Source organism: Schistocerca piceifrons, chromosome 4, assembly GCF_021461385.2.
Source record: "Schistocerca piceifrons isolate TAMUIC-IGC-003096 chromosome 4, iqSchPice1.1, whole genome shotgun sequence".
NCBI classification, from domain to species: domain Eukaryota; kingdom Metazoa; phylum Arthropoda; class Insecta; order Orthoptera; family Acrididae; genus Schistocerca; species Schistocerca piceifrons.
Window position 1 is genome coordinate 532,827,098 of NC_060141.1, and position 17,987 is coordinate 532,845,084.

The window sequence follows — 17,987 nt, forward strand, 5'->3', positions numbered from 1 at the left end:
TGTCTTTAATGCAGTGGTTTCCATTGCCTTCTGCATCCTCATGTCGTTGATCATTGCTGATTCTCCCGCCTTTAGGGGCAATTTCCCACCACTAGGACAAGAGAGTGTCCTGAACCTCTATCCGCTCCTCCGCCCTCTTTTACAAGGCCGTTGGCAGAATAAGGCTGACTTCTTACGCCGGAAGTCTTCGGTCGCCAATGCTGATTATTTATCAATCATGGTTATTAATAGAATATTGCCTCTTACACATTTTACAAGGTATTACATCAAATATTTTTAAGCGTAAAAGAATTATTTAACGGGAAAAGGCATATGTTTCACAAAGTGACCACGACGAGAAATTAAAGATAATACAGAGGCTTATGGATGGTCATTCTTCAAAAAAAATGGTTCAAATGGTTCTGAGCACTATGGGACTTCTATGGTCATCAGTCCCCTAGAATTGGAACTACTTAAACCTGACTAACCTAAGGACATCACACAACACCCAGTCATCACGAGGCAGAGAAAATCCCTGACCCCGCCGGGAATCGAACCCGGGAACCCGGGCACGGGAAGCGAGAACGCTACCCCACGACCACGGGCTGCGGACAGTCATTCTTCCCACGCTCCATTCGCAAGTGAACATGTACTTGTACCAGAAGTACTCTCCAGTACACACCTTCAGGCGGTTTGCGGAGTGTTTATTCAGATGGAGATGCAGGAACTAAGTCCATCTCTTCTGATGATTACATAGTGGCCACTTTTCCCTTCCTAGGACGAGTGATATGGTAATAGCCAACGACACTACATCCCTTGTCTGCTGATATGGCACACTGACATAATTTCTACACATCTTGATGCCCTCATATCTGAAACCTTTCCAAGCAGCTGGAGGAGATCGTTTACAATCAGATTTTGGTATTAGACCAAATACAACAGAGCAAAGACAGTTTCAAATAAAATTAATATAAATTATTTAATTAAAAATTGTCACAAAGGTTTAGAATGATGGATGATAACTTCTTTCACAAAAGGCTTTAGGCCTCAGTCCGTAATGTAGTATTATAGGTGGTGTACGGAAGTAACTAATTCTTACTGGGTTATACATCTAGGACACTTTTCATGCCGAGGAGTGTGGCCACTTTTCCCGATCGAACGTCACGTCGGCATTAGTGGCCCGTTGATGGGACTACCAAACAGAAAGACCTAAAAAGGAACTGCATTTTTAAGCCAAAAGGTGTTTTTAATTTTGATGTGATGAAAAGGTATTACTCTACATATAAATAAGGTAACAAGGGGTGTTCAATAAGAATGGAATAAATTTTTTTTCGGCCAGCTTTCACTGAAAAAAATGCGGAATTTGTTGTGGAACATCATGGAGTATTCCACCTTCAGCCCCTGGCGTTTCACGAAGTTCCGATAATTGGTGGAACTATACATTGCCTTCAAAATGACGTCTGCAACGAAGAATGAGTTCCAAGTAGAGTGCTGTCACTTAGTTTGCTTTAGCGGAAAACCAGAGCACTGTAAATATTCATAGGCGCTTGGAGAATGTCTACGGAGTTCTGGCAGTGAACAAAACCACGGCGAGTCGTTGTGCGACGCGCCTGTCATCACCGCAACCACGTCGCACAAACCTGTCGCTACCCTCGCGTGCCGGCCGGCTGCAGACCTCTCTGACTCCTACAGTATCGGAACGTGCGGGCGGACACTCTCATTCGAGGTGATCAACGGCTCACAATCAAGCACCTCTCTGCTCTGGGCGTCCCTGTTGGTAGTGACCCAGCGAGGTAGCGGAGTGGTTAGCACACTGCACTCTCATTCGGGAGAACGACAGCTCAAACCCGCATTCAGCCATCCTGATATACGTTTACCCTGATTTCCCAAGATCGCTCCAGCCAAATACAGGGAAGGTTCCTCTGAAAGGGCACCGCCGGTTTCGTTCCCCATCCTTGACACAATCCGAGCTTGTGTTCTGTCTCTGGTGACCACGATATCGACGGGACGTTAAATCCAATCTTTCTTTCTTCCTTTTGTTGGCAGTGCTGACAAATTGGTCCTCCACTTGGGGTTCTTCGTCGCCTAACAAAAGATCACAATGAGCAACGAAGGACCATTTGAGGGTCACGATGCTGATCGTAACAATTTTTTGTCTAACGTATTCGTAGGCGATGAAACATGGCCTCATCAGTTCATACCGAAAACAAAAAGACAATCGATAGAGTTGTGCCACACCATCTCTCCTCAGAAGAAAATGTTCAAACTCACACCCTCAGCCAGTAAAGCCATAGTGACTGTCTTCTGGATCTCCCTCATGGTGCAACGATCAACTCCTAAGTGTACTGTGAAACCCTCACCAAATAGAAGAAACGGCTTCAGTTTGTTGGTCAACACAATAATGCAAACTAACTTCATCTCCATGACAATGGAAGGTGTCACACAAGTTTGCGCACTCCGACAGGAGCTCACAAAACTTGATTTGACTAGAGCCCTGATCTCGCACCTTCCGTCCCCCCTCTGTTTGCCCCAATGAATGAGCGATTCCGCGGGAAGCTTTACGTGGATTATGGACAAATTACTGATGCAGCAAGACGTTGGTTGCCAAATGTACCAACAGAGTGGCACCGTGCGACCGTACATGCCCTACCCGTAAGGTGACGTATCGCCGCCGCATTGAACGGAGATTACGTTGATAAATAAGGTCTTGTAGCCAAAAATGTGTGGGAATTACATTGTCTACATCTACATTTACATGGTTATCTCGGCAATTCACACTTAAAGGCCTGGCAGACGATTCATCGAACCATTTTCATACTATTTCTCTACCATTACAATGTCGAATGGCGCGTGGGAAAAAGGAACACCTAAAGCTTTCCGTTCGAGGTCTGATTTCTCTTATTTTATTATGATTATCATTTCTCCCTACGTAGGTGGGTGTCAACAAAATATTTTCGCATTCAGAAGAGAAAGTTCGAGATAGAAATTTCGTAAATAGATCTAGCCGCAAAGAAAACCACCTTTGTTTCAGTGACTGACACCCCAACTCGCGTATCATATCAGTGACACTCTCACCCCTATTGCGCGATAACACGAAACGAGCTGCCCTTCTTTGCACCCCATCAATTTCGTCCGCCAATAGCACCTGGCAAGGATCCCATACTGCGCAGCAATTTTCCAGTAGAGGACAAGTGTGATGTAGGCTGTCTCTTTAGTGGGTTTGTCGCACCATCTAAGTGTTCTGCCAAAAAACAGTCTTTCTTTCGCCTTCCCCACAATATTATCTATGTGGTCTTTCCCATTTAAGTTGCTCGTAATTGGAATTCCTAGGTTTTTAGTCGAATTGACAGCTCTTAGATTTGTGAGATTTATCGTATACCCAGAATTTATCCTATTTCTTTTAGTACCCCTGTGGATGACATGGCACTTTTCTTTGTTTAGTGCCAACTGCCACTTTTCACACCATACGGAAATTCTCTCTAGATCATTTTGTAATTGGAATTGATCATCTGATGATTTTACTAGACGTTAAATTACAGAATCATCTGCAAACAATCTAAGGGGCCGCTAAGATTATCTTCTAGATCGTTTATGTAAATCAGGAACAGCACAGGGCCTATGACACTATCTTGCGGAACGCCAGGTATCACTTCTGTTCTCCTCGATGATTTACGTGTATCACTACGAACTGTGACCTCTCTGAGAGGAAATCACAAATCCAGTCACACAACTGAGACGATACTCCATATGCACGCAATTTGATTCTAATATAATCACGAATGGAATCAACCTACTTTCAGAAAAAACGCTCCTCGTATAAATGACGTACAGGTTTTGATGCCATATCGGAACGACAGCGATTGTATTTAACAGTATAAATGAAAAGAATCAGGGCAGATCACAGTAGATACTTATTTATTAACCGGTTTCGGTCTAAACGACTAACTTCAGCTCCACGAGGACGTTTGCAGCCAGTTCACGAAGCTGTTGTGAGTACCAACTTGTACCAGAATGCCCTCGTGAACGGCTCCATGTGCATGTATGTGTGTGTGTTTACGCTTGTAACATAAATCGACAATGACGGCAATGGAATTGTGTGTTTTGCAGGTGGCAGGATGACCCAGACGAATCGTCTCTGGTCAACACAAGGTGCTTCCTGTCGTCTACTGGCTACGTGGAGTGTATGCCGCCTGCCTACTTCCGCTCGCACTGCAAGCAGGACAATTCTCGCTGGCCATACAGCAGGCACAACTGCACCCTCCGGCTCGCCTCCAAGTTGCCGATCGAGCAGCTCAAGTTCGAACTTATGGAGGTCAGTACTTCTGCCATTTACGTAGCGATCGCACTTCGCTAGCTGCTGGATGGCTATAAGAGAATGTGGAACCACTTTCACCTTATTGTTCTACACTCATGCTCATAAATTAAGGATAATTGCAGAACGTGGTGCCATAAAACGTGGTACTACACAAAACTGGCGCTAATAGCATAAGCACATAGGGAACACACACGACACATATATGTAAGTCCACGGTATTGGTGATAAATTGAGAAAACCGTCCCGAAACACAGTGCTACAAAACGTCACTGCGACCTACGCATGTACCCCGACATCAGTATGGAATATGATCACCATGCAACGTACACAGGCCGCACAACGGGTTGGCATACTCTGGATCAGGAGGTCGAGCAGCTTCAGTGGTATAGCCTCCAATTGTTGCACCAGTGCCTGTCGGAGCTCCTGAAGTGTCTTAGTGGTTTCAAGACGTGCAGCGATACGTCGACCGAGAGCATCCCTGACGTGCTCGATGGGGTTTAGGTCTGGAGAACAGGCAGACCACTCCATTCGCCTGTTATCTTCTGTTTCAAGGTATTCCTTCACAATGTTAGCTCGTGGGGCCGTGCGTTGTCATCCATCAGGAAGAAGGTGGGTCTCACTGCACCCCTGAAAAGGCGGACATACTGGTGCAAAATGATGTCCCGATTCACCTGACCCGTTACAGTTCCTCTGTAAAAGATATGCAGGGGTGTAAGTGCACCAATCACAATCCCACCCCACACCATCAAACAACGACCTCCATACAAGTGCCTATCAAGGACATTAAGGGGTTGGTATCTGGTTCCTGGTTCATGTCAGATGAAAATCAAGCGAGAATCACTGTTCAGTATACCTGTACTCGTTTGTGGACATAATCTGGGACCATTGTTCCAATGACCATGTACTTTGTTCTTGACACCAGGCTTTACGGGCTCTCCTGTGACTAGGCGTCAGTGGAATGCACCCTGCAGGTCTCCGGGCCAATAAATCATGTCTGTTCAGTCGTCTGTAGACTGTGTGTGTGGAGATAACTGTTCCAGGGGCTGAAATATGGTCCCGAATAAGGCCGTGTGCAGGCACTGGTGGTGAGATATCGGTCTTCTTGTGGTGTTGTATACTGTGGACGTCCCGTACTGTAGCGCCAGGACACGTTTCCTGTCTGCCGGAATCGTTGCCATAATCGTGAGATCACACTTTGTGGCACGTGCTACGACCTGCAGTGTTTGACCAGCCTCCACTCGCCCTAGTATTCAACCCCTCATAACGTCATCAATATGTGTTCTTTGAGCCATTTTCAACACACAGTCACCATTAGCACGTCTGAAAACGTCTGCACACTTACTCGGTGCACCGTACTCTGACATGCACCAACGCACCAGTGCGTATGTGGACTGCTGCCAGCGCCACCGTGCGACGACCGCAGGTCAAATGCACCATATGGTCATACCCCGAGGTTATTTAAACCCACATACTGCCCACCAGAGCTTTGTTTCACAATGTATCAGCATTATCCTTAATTCATGAGCATGAGTGTAATTAGTTCCTCAATGAGCCACATTTGCACGAATTGGCCGCTTATTTGTTTTCCAGATGATGTGTAACGAAAGTAAAAAGTGCCCACTGCGTATAAAATATCGAAAACGTCTAAATAGTGGTAAATGTGGCTTCGTCGGAACGCACTTTCATCGTGTAAAATGGACTTTTTCGCTACCATGAGCTTCCTATTCAGCGAATCAGTGATTATCGTTCTCTAACTTCTTGAAAACTAAGTCGCTTGCAGTCACATAAATATTTACTGAATTTAGTTCTATCGAAAGAAACCACACAAGGAAAATCTGACATCAGGACTTCAGATCGACCAATTACGAATTGATCTTTGCTAAATGTTTTCTATTAAGTTTCGCTCGAAGAGTGCATGCGGTTAATGAGCACAGGAGTGAGGACGGCATGAAGCTGTGCACAGTGGCAAAATTTGATATTACATAGGACGAAGCTTTAGACAATGTAGCTAAAGGGCATCGTCGAGTGCCCTCAGGCCAATATCGCCTTCGTTAACCTTAGTAAATACTTTCTAGATGGACGTGACTCCAAGACCTGCATAACGCGTACAAGTTCACAGGAGCAAATAATAGAAGAAGATGTGGCTTCGCTTTATGCTAACTACTTAAGTCCCATCTTATTCTATTATTTTCTCCTGTGAACGTGTACGCCTTATGTAGGTCTTGGAGTCACTCACGTCCATCTAGAAAGTATTTACTGCGGTTAACAAAGGCGATATTGGCCTGATGTACTCGACGATGCCTTTTAGCTACATTGTCTAAAGCTTCGTCCTAAGAAATACCAAATTAAAATCAGCCTGAAGATGTCAAAATAAGGTGAAACGCGTAGTTGATGAATAAAAGAAAAACTAAAATTGCAACCAAGACTGTTTTCAACTTATACTAAATTCTGTAGGAATTCACCAACGCACTAGTGATTGTAGTTACACCCCCGTTTATAAAAACTGTCTTTAGCGAAGGTAGCTAGAGGTACATGTGCTGCTGACTATCAAACGTTGTGAAAATGAAGATAAAACTCACTCATATCGACTTCTCTCACATGATCTTCCACCCTGGTTTCGTAAGAAAATGAGACAGCACAGGCAGAGACACTCTGCAGAACTTGACAAAACTACACAATCTCATGAAATGTGGATTGGCTGCCATCTTTCAAAACTGCAGACCATTTGTTTTGAATTCTCGAATAAGTGAACGAATGTAGTTATTAAACTGCACGGACTGACACTTCGTGTACGCTAGTAATTTACCGAGTGGTTGTACGAGGGGTATTCGTTATTGGTGCAACAAATTTTTCTTCTGAAAGCAGGCTGGTTTTATTCGAAGTTCCAGTACAGCATATTATTACCGAGTAATTTACATTACCTGTACAGATTCTGCGAGTCATTGTGCATTGAGGATACGTTGCGCCATTATTAGCGGCTCTATTCCATCTAGTTAGAGAAAGAATATTCTGAATACGCTCAAAAGAAAGGTTAGCTAGAAAATGAGCTGAGGCCGCTCAACAGAGGGATAACGGCGAGTCATGACGGCATACCTAAAACAGTACGCGAAAGAATTTGGAACTCTCCTGGCTCAGTGGCAGAATATGGCGTTCCGAGTGGTTGAATTAGAGGCGTTTAATAATTAACGCATTTTTTTCTGAAAGCAGGTTGGTGTTATTTCGGATTGCGGTACATCATATTACTACCCACACTTCTAGCTAAAAACCCGATTTCCAACCATAATGTCCGTTCACTGAAACTGCCTTATGCCACGTTATTGAGATGGTCAGTTTGTCCGCATGCTTTCACTCACTGGTCGACGTTCGAGCCAATGTCTTCCTACATCAATAATCTCCACATCACCCAAGTACTGCTTCCCGCGGAGTGCATAAAAAATGGTTCAAATGGCTCTAAGCACTATGGGACTCAACATCTGATGTCGTCAGTCTCCTAGACTTAGAGCTACTTAAACCTAATTAACCTGAGGACATCACACACATCCATGCCCGAGGCAGGATTCGAACCTGGGACCGTTGCATCAGCTCGGTTCCAGACTGAAGCGCCAGGAACCGCTCGGCCACAGCGGCCGGCTCCGAATGCATCATTCATTGAGCCAAACAGACAGAAATGACAAGGTGCGAGATTCCGACTGTAGGGTGGATGTGGATGAATAGTCAAATGAAACGTTGTGAACTCCTCTCTGGCGTGTAGAATTGTGTGAGGCATTGCGTTGTCGTGGGAAAGGAGATTTAGTATGCTTTCTTGTGGCGCGGGTGATACAATACTCTTAAGGATTGATGTTTGCACTATGAGGGAGGACCTCAAACAGAACAGCCCCTTCAAAGTCCCACAAGACTGTCGCAATGGCTGAGGGTGCGACTTTGAACATTTTCTTCTAAGGAGAGGCTGTGTGGCGCCACTTCATGGGTTGCGGTTTTGTTTCCGGTTGGACGTTAGGAACCCATGTTTCATTGCCTGTGACGATGTTCGACAAAAAGTTATCACGGTCAGCCTCGTAACGCGCAAGCAATTCTACAGAGGTTGTCCTTCGTTGATCAAGGAGTTCTGTAGGCGGCAATGAACCCAGCGGGCACATAACTTTGAGTACCTGAACTGGTTGCTGCACTAGCATTAGTCTTAGTCGTAGAAAAGGGGAATTTCGTTATAATTCAGCAAATTCGCGGTTGGGCAATTAAGTCTGGGGCTGCTGGCAGTGTGTAGTAATAGTCTGCAGCCAATAGGCCAGGCAGAGTAAACAGGGCGCTAGCTGCGACTGCGTTATTACATGCACGATGTGTTTGGCTCTGAGCACTATGGGACTTAACGTCTGATGTCATGAATCCCCTAGAACTTAGAACTACTTAAACCTAACTAACCTAAGGACATCACACACATCCATGCCCGAGGCAGGATTTGAACCTGCGACCGTAGCGGTTCCGCGGTTCCAGACTGAAGCGCCTAGAACCGCTCGGCCACACCGGCCGGCCACGATGTGTTTGGTGTGAAGCAGCAGCTAGGCAGGGAACTGCAGCGTTGCTTGAAGTTATTGCAGTGTATGAGGCAGGGGCACTAGGCCAGAGCTAGGAGGGCGATGTGTAAATGGGAATTTACCCCTGCCATAGTTTCTGTCTCTGACAATACGTCAGAAGGGAAACGCAGTATAGATAGACGGGCAATTTTAGCTAGAGACAAGTGTGTGCCAGGTCAGACAAGAGTCCGGTCGGACCTGTGCTGGTCTACTCTTATAGGGGCCAGTCAGGAAGCGATGTTGTAATTATTCTGTGTAACCTGTGTAAGCGGCGCGGTGGGTCCCAGAGTCCCAGGTTCGATCACTGACGCCTCCGCACGGTGAACGAGCATGTCAGCACTACCAACAAAGACGTCCAGTTGAGCGGCGAGGTGTTTGACTATGATCCACCGCTCACCTCGAACGGGAGTCCCCGCACATTGCCGAAGTCACAGCTGTGTGCGGCCGGCCGAAATGCGATAGATCGGACAGGTTTGCGTGATCTTGTTCCCATGATGACAGACGCGTCACCGAGCAACTCAGAAATCCCCTATAAACATCTGCGATGTTCTGGTTTCCTATCAAATGAAATTCAGTGACAATTTTCTGCTTGGACGCAGCTCACTTACAGACGCCATTGTGAAGGGTACTTTCGAAACGACAGCACTTCCGCTGCATATTACGCAATTAAGATTCTGAGTATTCATTCCCATAAAGAAATGAAAACGCAAAAGTCGTCGTCAATTTTTCCTTCGTTGGAAGCCACATTGAAAACTGATGGAAACAGTATCCGAAAATGAAAAGACATTGAATTACAAACATATTTAAAATCTTGGGACTGCGCGAAATAAGAAATTATTAATAAACAAGAATATGTCACTACAATATTTTCAAATTGTAGTTCATTTAAGGAACTTAGGAGCCGAGATCTCTCTGTAGGTGCTAAAGACCTAATAGTAATATAAATATAACATTTATAGTTAAACTGCATCGCAGCGTCTGGTGTTCCATACGTTTCGGATGAACTGACGTAGCCTAGAGACCGTCCCCTGGTGATCTCTGGTCTAGCTAGTTGAACACTGGACTCCACCCTTAAGGTTCCAGTTGCAGGCGGGTACGGGTGGGGATTATTCCTCGTTCCAGTCTCTCCAGATCGACTCGGTCTGCTATTAAATAATTACTGGGGACGTATCTTGGAGGTATAAAGGTCGTCGGGGCAATGAATGGTCTCACTACCGTCCCTGTCCTAGTGCCGCAATCAGGCTAGCAGACTCGTTAGGGCCTTGCGCCAAACACTTTTCCCTTTATCTTTCTAGTGACCCAAAATTCTTCTCTGTACGAGTCCACTTGTATCCCACAGACAACAAACTAGAGAAACCCACTTAACTTTGTTCGATCACGAGATCAAGAAGGCCGGATATGCTGGACACAGGATGATTTCCGGGAGGTGTTCGATACAGTTCTGCTCTGTAAGCGAGCTGGCAGAATATCAGACCAGGTTTGTGATCGGGATGAAGAGTTCGGGGAATGTATCACTGACCTTATATCACACACAGCAGGAAAACCTGAGGAGGTAAAAATAAAAGTAAATTCGTGAGTATCTCAGGAGGAGTGTTATAAGCTCATCACTGTTCACAGCGTATATAAATCACCTAGTCGGCAATGGAAGGAGATATATGAGGCTGTAACTAGGTGATGCTGTATAGAGAGCAGCTGCAGCGATGGAAAGATGAAGCAAAATTCAGGAACACCTGCAGAGGATCGAGGCAAGTGTAGGGATTGACAGTTGGCCCTCAAACAGTTGTAATATTAATAAGACAATAATATTAAAAGGCGAAACTATCCGTTCGTGTATGAGTTCATAATTGCCGAACAATCACTGGAAGCAGTCACAATTAAATATCTAGGAGTAGGATGCATGCATACGATCGATTTGAAATGAAACGACTACATAAAAGTAACCTAGTCAGACTTCTTAACGTAAATCAATGGAAGAATCATCAGGAGGTACAGCATACCCTCTTTTGATCAGTACCTGAATATGCCTAACAAATAGGACTGACACAAGAAACAGAAGATTTGTAGGTTCGCTTAGCAAACGTGAAAGTGTCATTGAACTCCAAGTAACAGCTGCTAAAACACAAGCACGTATCACGGTGTGGTTTACTGTTAAAAATTCCAAGAGCGTACATATTTAGAGGAGTCGACCAGTGGGTTACTTCCTTGAGGAAAGACCATAAAATTTAAGAGATACCTGTTCACACTGAATCTTACCGACAACTATTGTTGGATTCGGTTACCAGTCGGGTCGGAGATTTCCTCCTCTCGGGGACTGGGTATTATGTTGCCCTCACTTTCGTATCGTCATGAGAGACCCTCCGCTACTGACGTGGCTCTATGGGCACGTCTCGAAAACCGATAAATAAAAAAAAGGGAAGAACTATTGTCCCCACGCACTATTCGCGGGACGGATAAGGGGGGAATTTACAGTGATACACATAGTTCCATCCACCACCCACCACGACATGGTTTGCGAAGTATAGATGTTTATGCAAAACACAACGTTTAACAAATTCTGCTCATCTGACCACTGTGTTTTAGTGTGTGGATAATTCTATTTGGTACATCTGTGAAGAAGGTAAATAAAGTACACAAATTCATCAATTGACATGTTCATTGAAACACGACCTACTTTAATACGTTTGGAAGTAAAGTAACTTAATACCATTGAGACAACTTAATGAAGTATAGAAAAATGTAAGTATGTCGTCCTAATGCTTCAACAAACTGACATCTGACATGCTGACATGATTTTACATCCCAACTTAACTTACAATTGTTCGATGGTGAGAATAACACCAATAATTCTTATCTTGCTTCCCGCTTAGTTTTGTTTGTTACTCGTTTTTATTTAAAAATTTCTCAAAGGATTTATATAGGGACTTAGTCGAGTATTGATTTGCTTTTTTGTGTATATATTTCGAAATGTTACATAGGAAGAGTCATTCTTGATTCTGGCCTCATGTTTTCATGTTTGGAAATACGCAGGTTATTGTCCTATGTTTTCTAACAATCTGCTTGATACTTGTCTTAAGTTGACTGCTGAGAAAGTGACAGGGTCCGTTGAAGTCTATGGAGGGTAATGAGTACATACTATGGATTGGTAGTATACCAAAAAAGGCGAGAGGAATGACAAATAGCTGAAATGAAATTAGTGGTTACCTTAACACCAAAATTGGGGAACGTGAATGGAGTGAATAAATTCTGCAACCTTATAAGCAAAGTAGCACATCAAAGATGAAGCAAGGAGAATATAAAAAGCAGATTCGCATCGTCGAAGAGAGCATTCCTGACCAAAACAAATCTACTGATATCAAACACTTGAGGCAGGCATTTCTTGGAATGTAGGTTTTTGACATAGCATTGTATGGAAGTGAAACATCGCCAGGGAGAAAACTGGAAAGGAAGAAAATTGAAGCAGACGAGATGTGTTGTTACAGAAGGATGTTGAAAATTAGTAAGACTGCTAATAAAATGATAAACATGCACAAAGGAATTACATACATTGGCTGGGAGTGGGTGTAGATTTAAATCAATGGGAAAAGTTGAAAATTTGTATGGGGCTAAGATTCGAACTCGGGTCGCCTGCTCGTTAGGCAGCTGCGCTGTATATGGTGACAGATGCTAGACTGCCTTACCGACACAGTGGTCGTCACATCTGCACTGACTACCCTAGCATACCTCCCATCAGATCCTGATTCTAAATCTATCCACACACTACTACTGTATAGCCGCTTGCCCATTGTCCCATTACTCCTGCCCTTTCGCCGATTCCGTAAGAGTTGGAACATGCTGTGCCTCTGCACTGAAAAGATCATTGGCCGTACTCAACTTAATGATGAGGTTTCTGTTCTGCCGGACATGTCCGACCAATGTGAGCACTGTGCCTGGACCACACAGTGGTCAGCGCATCTGCCAAGCAGACAGGAGACGCGGGTTCGAATCCCGGACCTGCACAAATCTGTCCGACCAATGTAACAGCTGTGCCTGGATGGCGCAGTGGTCAACGCATCTCCCTAGTAGACAGGAGAACCGGGTTCGAATCTCAGCCCGCCGAAAAAGTTTTCAACTTTCACCATTGATTTAAATCAAGGCCCCCTCTCAGTCAATGTCTGTAATTTGTTGGTGGCTTTATTCAAAGTGGCTGTTGGTTCAAAACGTTCTCTGTTCTTTCGGATATGTCAGAAAGAACAGACACCACATAAATATAAAGTTCCCTGTAGAGTCGGAGAGGTGAGTACACGTTGAAGACATTGACAAGAAGGACATGATGATATGACATGTAATAAGACAGGAGCGATCAACAACGTCCATGGTACTGGAGGGCGGCTTGCCTGCGCTTCAGTCTGGAACCGCGCGACCGATACGGTCGCAGGTTCTATCCTGCCTTGGGCATGGATGTGTGTGATGTCCTTAGGTTAGGTAGTTCTAAGTTCTAGGTGACTGATGACCTGAGACGTTAAGCCATTTCAACCATTTGAACTATAGGTCGTTGATACATGTTAGAAACCGGACACAATAGGAAGGACCAGGCCCCTTTGCTTTAGTCTTTTATCACTCGTTTATTACATCAGAGAAATACACATTTTAAGACAAAATTTAACTACATGAAATATTGCTCCCAGTAAAGGTTAACATAAGCAGTGTCAAAACTTAGTTCTTTAAGGATTTCTGCTGGCAACAAATTTTAAGGACGCAATGTCAGGTTTATATCAATTTAGCTCAAACACGTCGCTAGTGATTGAATCACGACACAGACACTTTAACAATTTCGGCAACAAATAAATAGCGTGAATTTGTACTCACAGTAATCAACTAATCAACAGCCTTCCCATTGAATAACTAGTAGGCCATTTGGAACGAATTAGCAAAAACCAAGCAACTAGGTGAGTTAGTACCAACAGTCTTTAAATGTCTTGCTCCCCATTAAATAAATATACAGTAATTAAATGAATATCAAATCAAACACACTACGCTCCACTCAAACTCTTCAGTGGAAGCCCATCAAAAATAAAGATTCCATTAACTGACTAGCACTGAAGTCACACTAAAGTTCATCTCTGTGTTCCCAGACACACATGGGGCAAACGTATACAAGAAAAGATTTTGAAGGGAGCACATCAGTAAAACCGGTAGTGGAGCTAACTCGTGCCACTGAAAATTATAGTACTAGACCGGGGCACAAGGTGGTATACAATGAGGTTGCCTTAGTGCTATACTGCTCTCGAAAATATTAATTCAAATGGCCAATTCAAATTTAAGTACACATAAACCAGCATTAATTCACGAGGAGTGACACCAGATCGCTCGAAGGGATAACAACACTTAATTCAAAAGACGAATGCCGGAGGCGGCAGTAAAATCAAACACCTTCTCCGAGATTTAACCAGGAGTCACTTCCCGCTATACAAGTAAACATTTAACCAAGTACAAGGAATGAACCCCACAGAGAAAATCAAATAAAACCCCAAAAGATTATAAAGGACAGGGAACCCCAACTATTTAAATTTAAAAGAATTGGCTCTACCCAAAGGCAGTGTAAATGCTAAGGCCACACTTAAGAGGCCACCAAAATTGGTTACATAAAGTCTTATACATTTGCTCCTTTTCTTTAAAAGAAACACAAGGCTGCTGAACTTCTGCTGGACGTTCGGTATGGCTCGTGCAGGATACACCAGGCATCAACCCAAGCTAGGCGGTCGCAAGGCACGGCGAGCAAAATCAGGAGAGCAGACAGGCAGGTAGCCAACATATGTCCTCCATCCAGACCAGGCAGACCGCGTACAGCCATCTCCTCATATACGCGGTTCCTTCCCACCTCGTACCTCGCGGCGTCTCAGCAGGTGGCCCGAGCAAACGTCAACCGCCACTCGCCCCGCGAATGTGGAAAACAACAAGGCAAGCAAAGATAAGAAACATCGAAGTATCGATAATGGACATCCAAGAGACTGGCGCGCCAGTAACGAGCGCCACGGCTCAATCGTCATAGAAGGTAAAAACTGCAGGTGAAGACGGAGATTGAAATATAAGCAAAAAGTAATTTATTATGTTCTATTGAAGTGTTACTCTAGGACGAAGAAGCTGACAGAGAGAAATTCCTGGTGGGCTGAATTAAATCTATCCGAGGATTAGTTCAGTAGACTAACGACAAAATGAAGATATATTAACTTGCGCCATAACATATGTTGCTGAGTGTTTATGATGATAACAAATGCAGTTCGTAAAGTTCGATCTCCTGGTAGCCTTCACTTCAGTGGTGGTGGTGTAAGGACATCAGGGATTCGACTGCCACCCACTGGCCTGTGTCGTCTATAGGCGCAGCAGTGACGATGCGCGTCTGCCTGCTGCCGCACAGTGGTCACTGTATTAGTTACGTAAATAAATTTCGTAAGAGAGTGTGCAGTGATCGCATATTTCTTGAGAGCAAGCTATCAACTCGGCCTTATTCACTTTGGTCGCCGTGCAATGTCATGACCTCGTCGCATTCCCCGAATGGTTCCTTGCCTTGTCGCAAACATGTACATCCCCTGACTCAAGGTCCATAACGAGTGTGTTAGGTCCTGCAAAGATGAGCGAACAGTATTTCTTCTCATATGGAAGTTGCGTTCAGGCGCTGAGATCCTGTGTGGCGTTGAGTATTACCCACGTAAGCACATCGATTACACACTCCATTGGAAACCTTGAATAATCACCTTTTGCAGCGCGGACTACTGGGAGACGCGGAGGAGGAAGGTCAATGAGGTTCTGGAAGGTATGCAACAGACATGACAGTTAATGAAATATTCCGGGCAATTATGCAGTAAGCCGCGGTGGCCGAGCGGTTCTAGGCGCTTCAGTCTGGAACCGCGCAACTGCTACGGTCGCAGGTTCACATCCTGCCTCGGGCATGGATGTGTGTGATGTCCTTAGGTTAGTTAGGTTTCAGTAGTCCTAAGTTCTAGGGGACTGATGACCTCAGATGTTAAGTCCCTTAGTGCTCAAAGCCATTTGAACCAATTATGCCGTAGTCGTATAGGTTTCACATTAAAACCCTACCTTTCATACCAATTTTGGAAGGATGTTTTCAGTAGGGATCGCAGCTCCTTTGTGTGTCCCATTCACATCCTGGCTCGTTAATGCTCGACATATTTTATTAACTGTGATATCTCCGGACGTGAAAGCTTACAATTTACGATCCAGTCGTGTGGAGCCATGCCGACTACCCAGCCCTGCCCCGCTGCACTAGATTTCTCGTTTGAGGATCAATGGCGCTAACAGCCCAGTCGAGGTGGTCTCACAGGTTCTAGAGATGACTTATGTCAGAGACGTTTGTGGCCAGGGGAGTACAATAAACTCATCCTGGTTCTCTCTGAATCGCGCCCATACACTGCGACATATGTGACACAGTTCATTGTCCCCATGGCAGATGCTGTCGTACCAGAAAAAACAAACCACATACAGCGGTAGACATCGCCTGTAAGGGCAGGTGCGTACTTGTGTAGATCGACTGTGCCATTCGGAGTAACGAGATCACCCACGGAATGCTACTTAACAATTGCCCAAACCATAACGCTTTTTCGCGGCCTGGACTCTTCCGATGACCGTTGTAGGACTTCTCGAAATCCATCGTTCTCGGGGACATGGGACGGCGGTTGATGAAACAGATAATGAAATCGAACCACTACAGCCATATCATCGAAGAAACTCATTTCAAACAACTAGATTTTGGTCAACACTTATGCCATGTTTAGGTCCACTAAAAACCAATATAAGCGCGAGTTGGTAACTAGCATTCATTTCCTTTTCGCGCAGTCATAGCTTAGAAACATCGTGCGGCTTACGTACTAATATTGGGGTCGCAGAAAAACACATTGGCATCAAAGGACGTTGCAGGAGCTAAAACTCTCGGGTCGGTTAAAAATCGGACGTAGCACTAAAAAGTCTCAAATGACTCCCGTTCAAAGAGCATGAAAAAGAAGACTGTGACAAACGGCTAAATATTGCGCATGAATGGAAAATCCTTGACTCGGCTGGCAACCCGGAAACCTAAGTTTGAATTATGAGTAGTTTTCATCATGTGTATTAAAGCGGCATAGAAAAATCTGAAGTTTTTTCCCCTTATCTTTTCTCTGTACATAGTAGGTTAGGTTGTTGCATAAAATCAACGCGTTTTTGTTTTGCTTGTTGGTTTTCTGGTTACCATGAGTTTATTGATTGATTGTCATTTTTATTAGTATGAAGACAGTAACTGTTCTCAAACGAACACATACCATTGATGACCGTGCAGCATCGTTAGAATATATGATAATTAATTGAAACCCTCGGCTGCCGACAGGTGTTGTTGACATACCTCGATGGGGACTCGAACCCGGCATCTCTTGCTTACATTGCAGACGCTCTATCCATCTGAGCCACCGAGACAGAGATAAAAGGCGACTGCACAGACCTATCCCTTGCACGCTACCCCAGAGCCGGCCGGTGTGGCCGAGCGGTTCTAGTCGCTACAGTCTGGAACCGCGCGACCGCTACGGACGCAGGTTCGAATCCTGCCTCGGGCATTGATGTGTGTGATGTCCTTAGGCTAGTTAGGTGTAAGTAGTTCTAAGTTCTAGGTGACTGATGACCTCAGATGTTCAGTCCCATAGTGCTCAGAGCCATTTTTTTTTTTTTTTTTTTTTTTTTTTTTTTTTTTTTTTGCACGCTCCCCGTGAGACCCACATTCCCAACTGTCCACAGTCTACACACGTAATGTACCTAATAGATATTTGCCCATCCACTCATTACTCGCGCCCAATAAGTTCACGATTCCCGTAAGAGTTCGGACAACCTGTGCGTATTCGCAGAGACGAAGGACAATGGCCGGGTAGCCTTTAACTATATATGAAGAGAACAGTTGCTAGCTTCATATACAGTTAAAAGCTACCCGGCCATTGACCTTCGTCTATGCGAATGTGCACAGGTTGCCCGAACTATTACGGGAATCGTCACCTTAGTGGGCGCGAGTAATGAGTGAATGGGCAAATATCTTATTAGGTACATTACGTATGTAGAATGTGGATCTCACTGGCAGCGTGCAACGGATAAGACCCTGTAGTCGCGCTATTCAT

General features: G+C 44.6%; 1 protein-coding gene across 1 annotated transcript in view; it reads left to right on the plus strand.

The window, feature by feature from the left end:
* LOC124795459 (neuronal acetylcholine receptor subunit alpha-3-like) overlaps positions 1 to 17,987 on the plus strand; it is a 163,288-nt gene that overhangs the window by 42,698 nt on the left and 102,603 nt on the right. Inside the window, exon 5 of the mRNA XM_047259487.1 lies at positions 4,087 to 4,291. Coding sequence (XP_047115443.1) covers positions 4,087 to 4,291 — 205 coding nt within the window. The remainder of the gene's footprint in view (positions 1 to 4,086; positions 4,292 to 17,987) is intronic.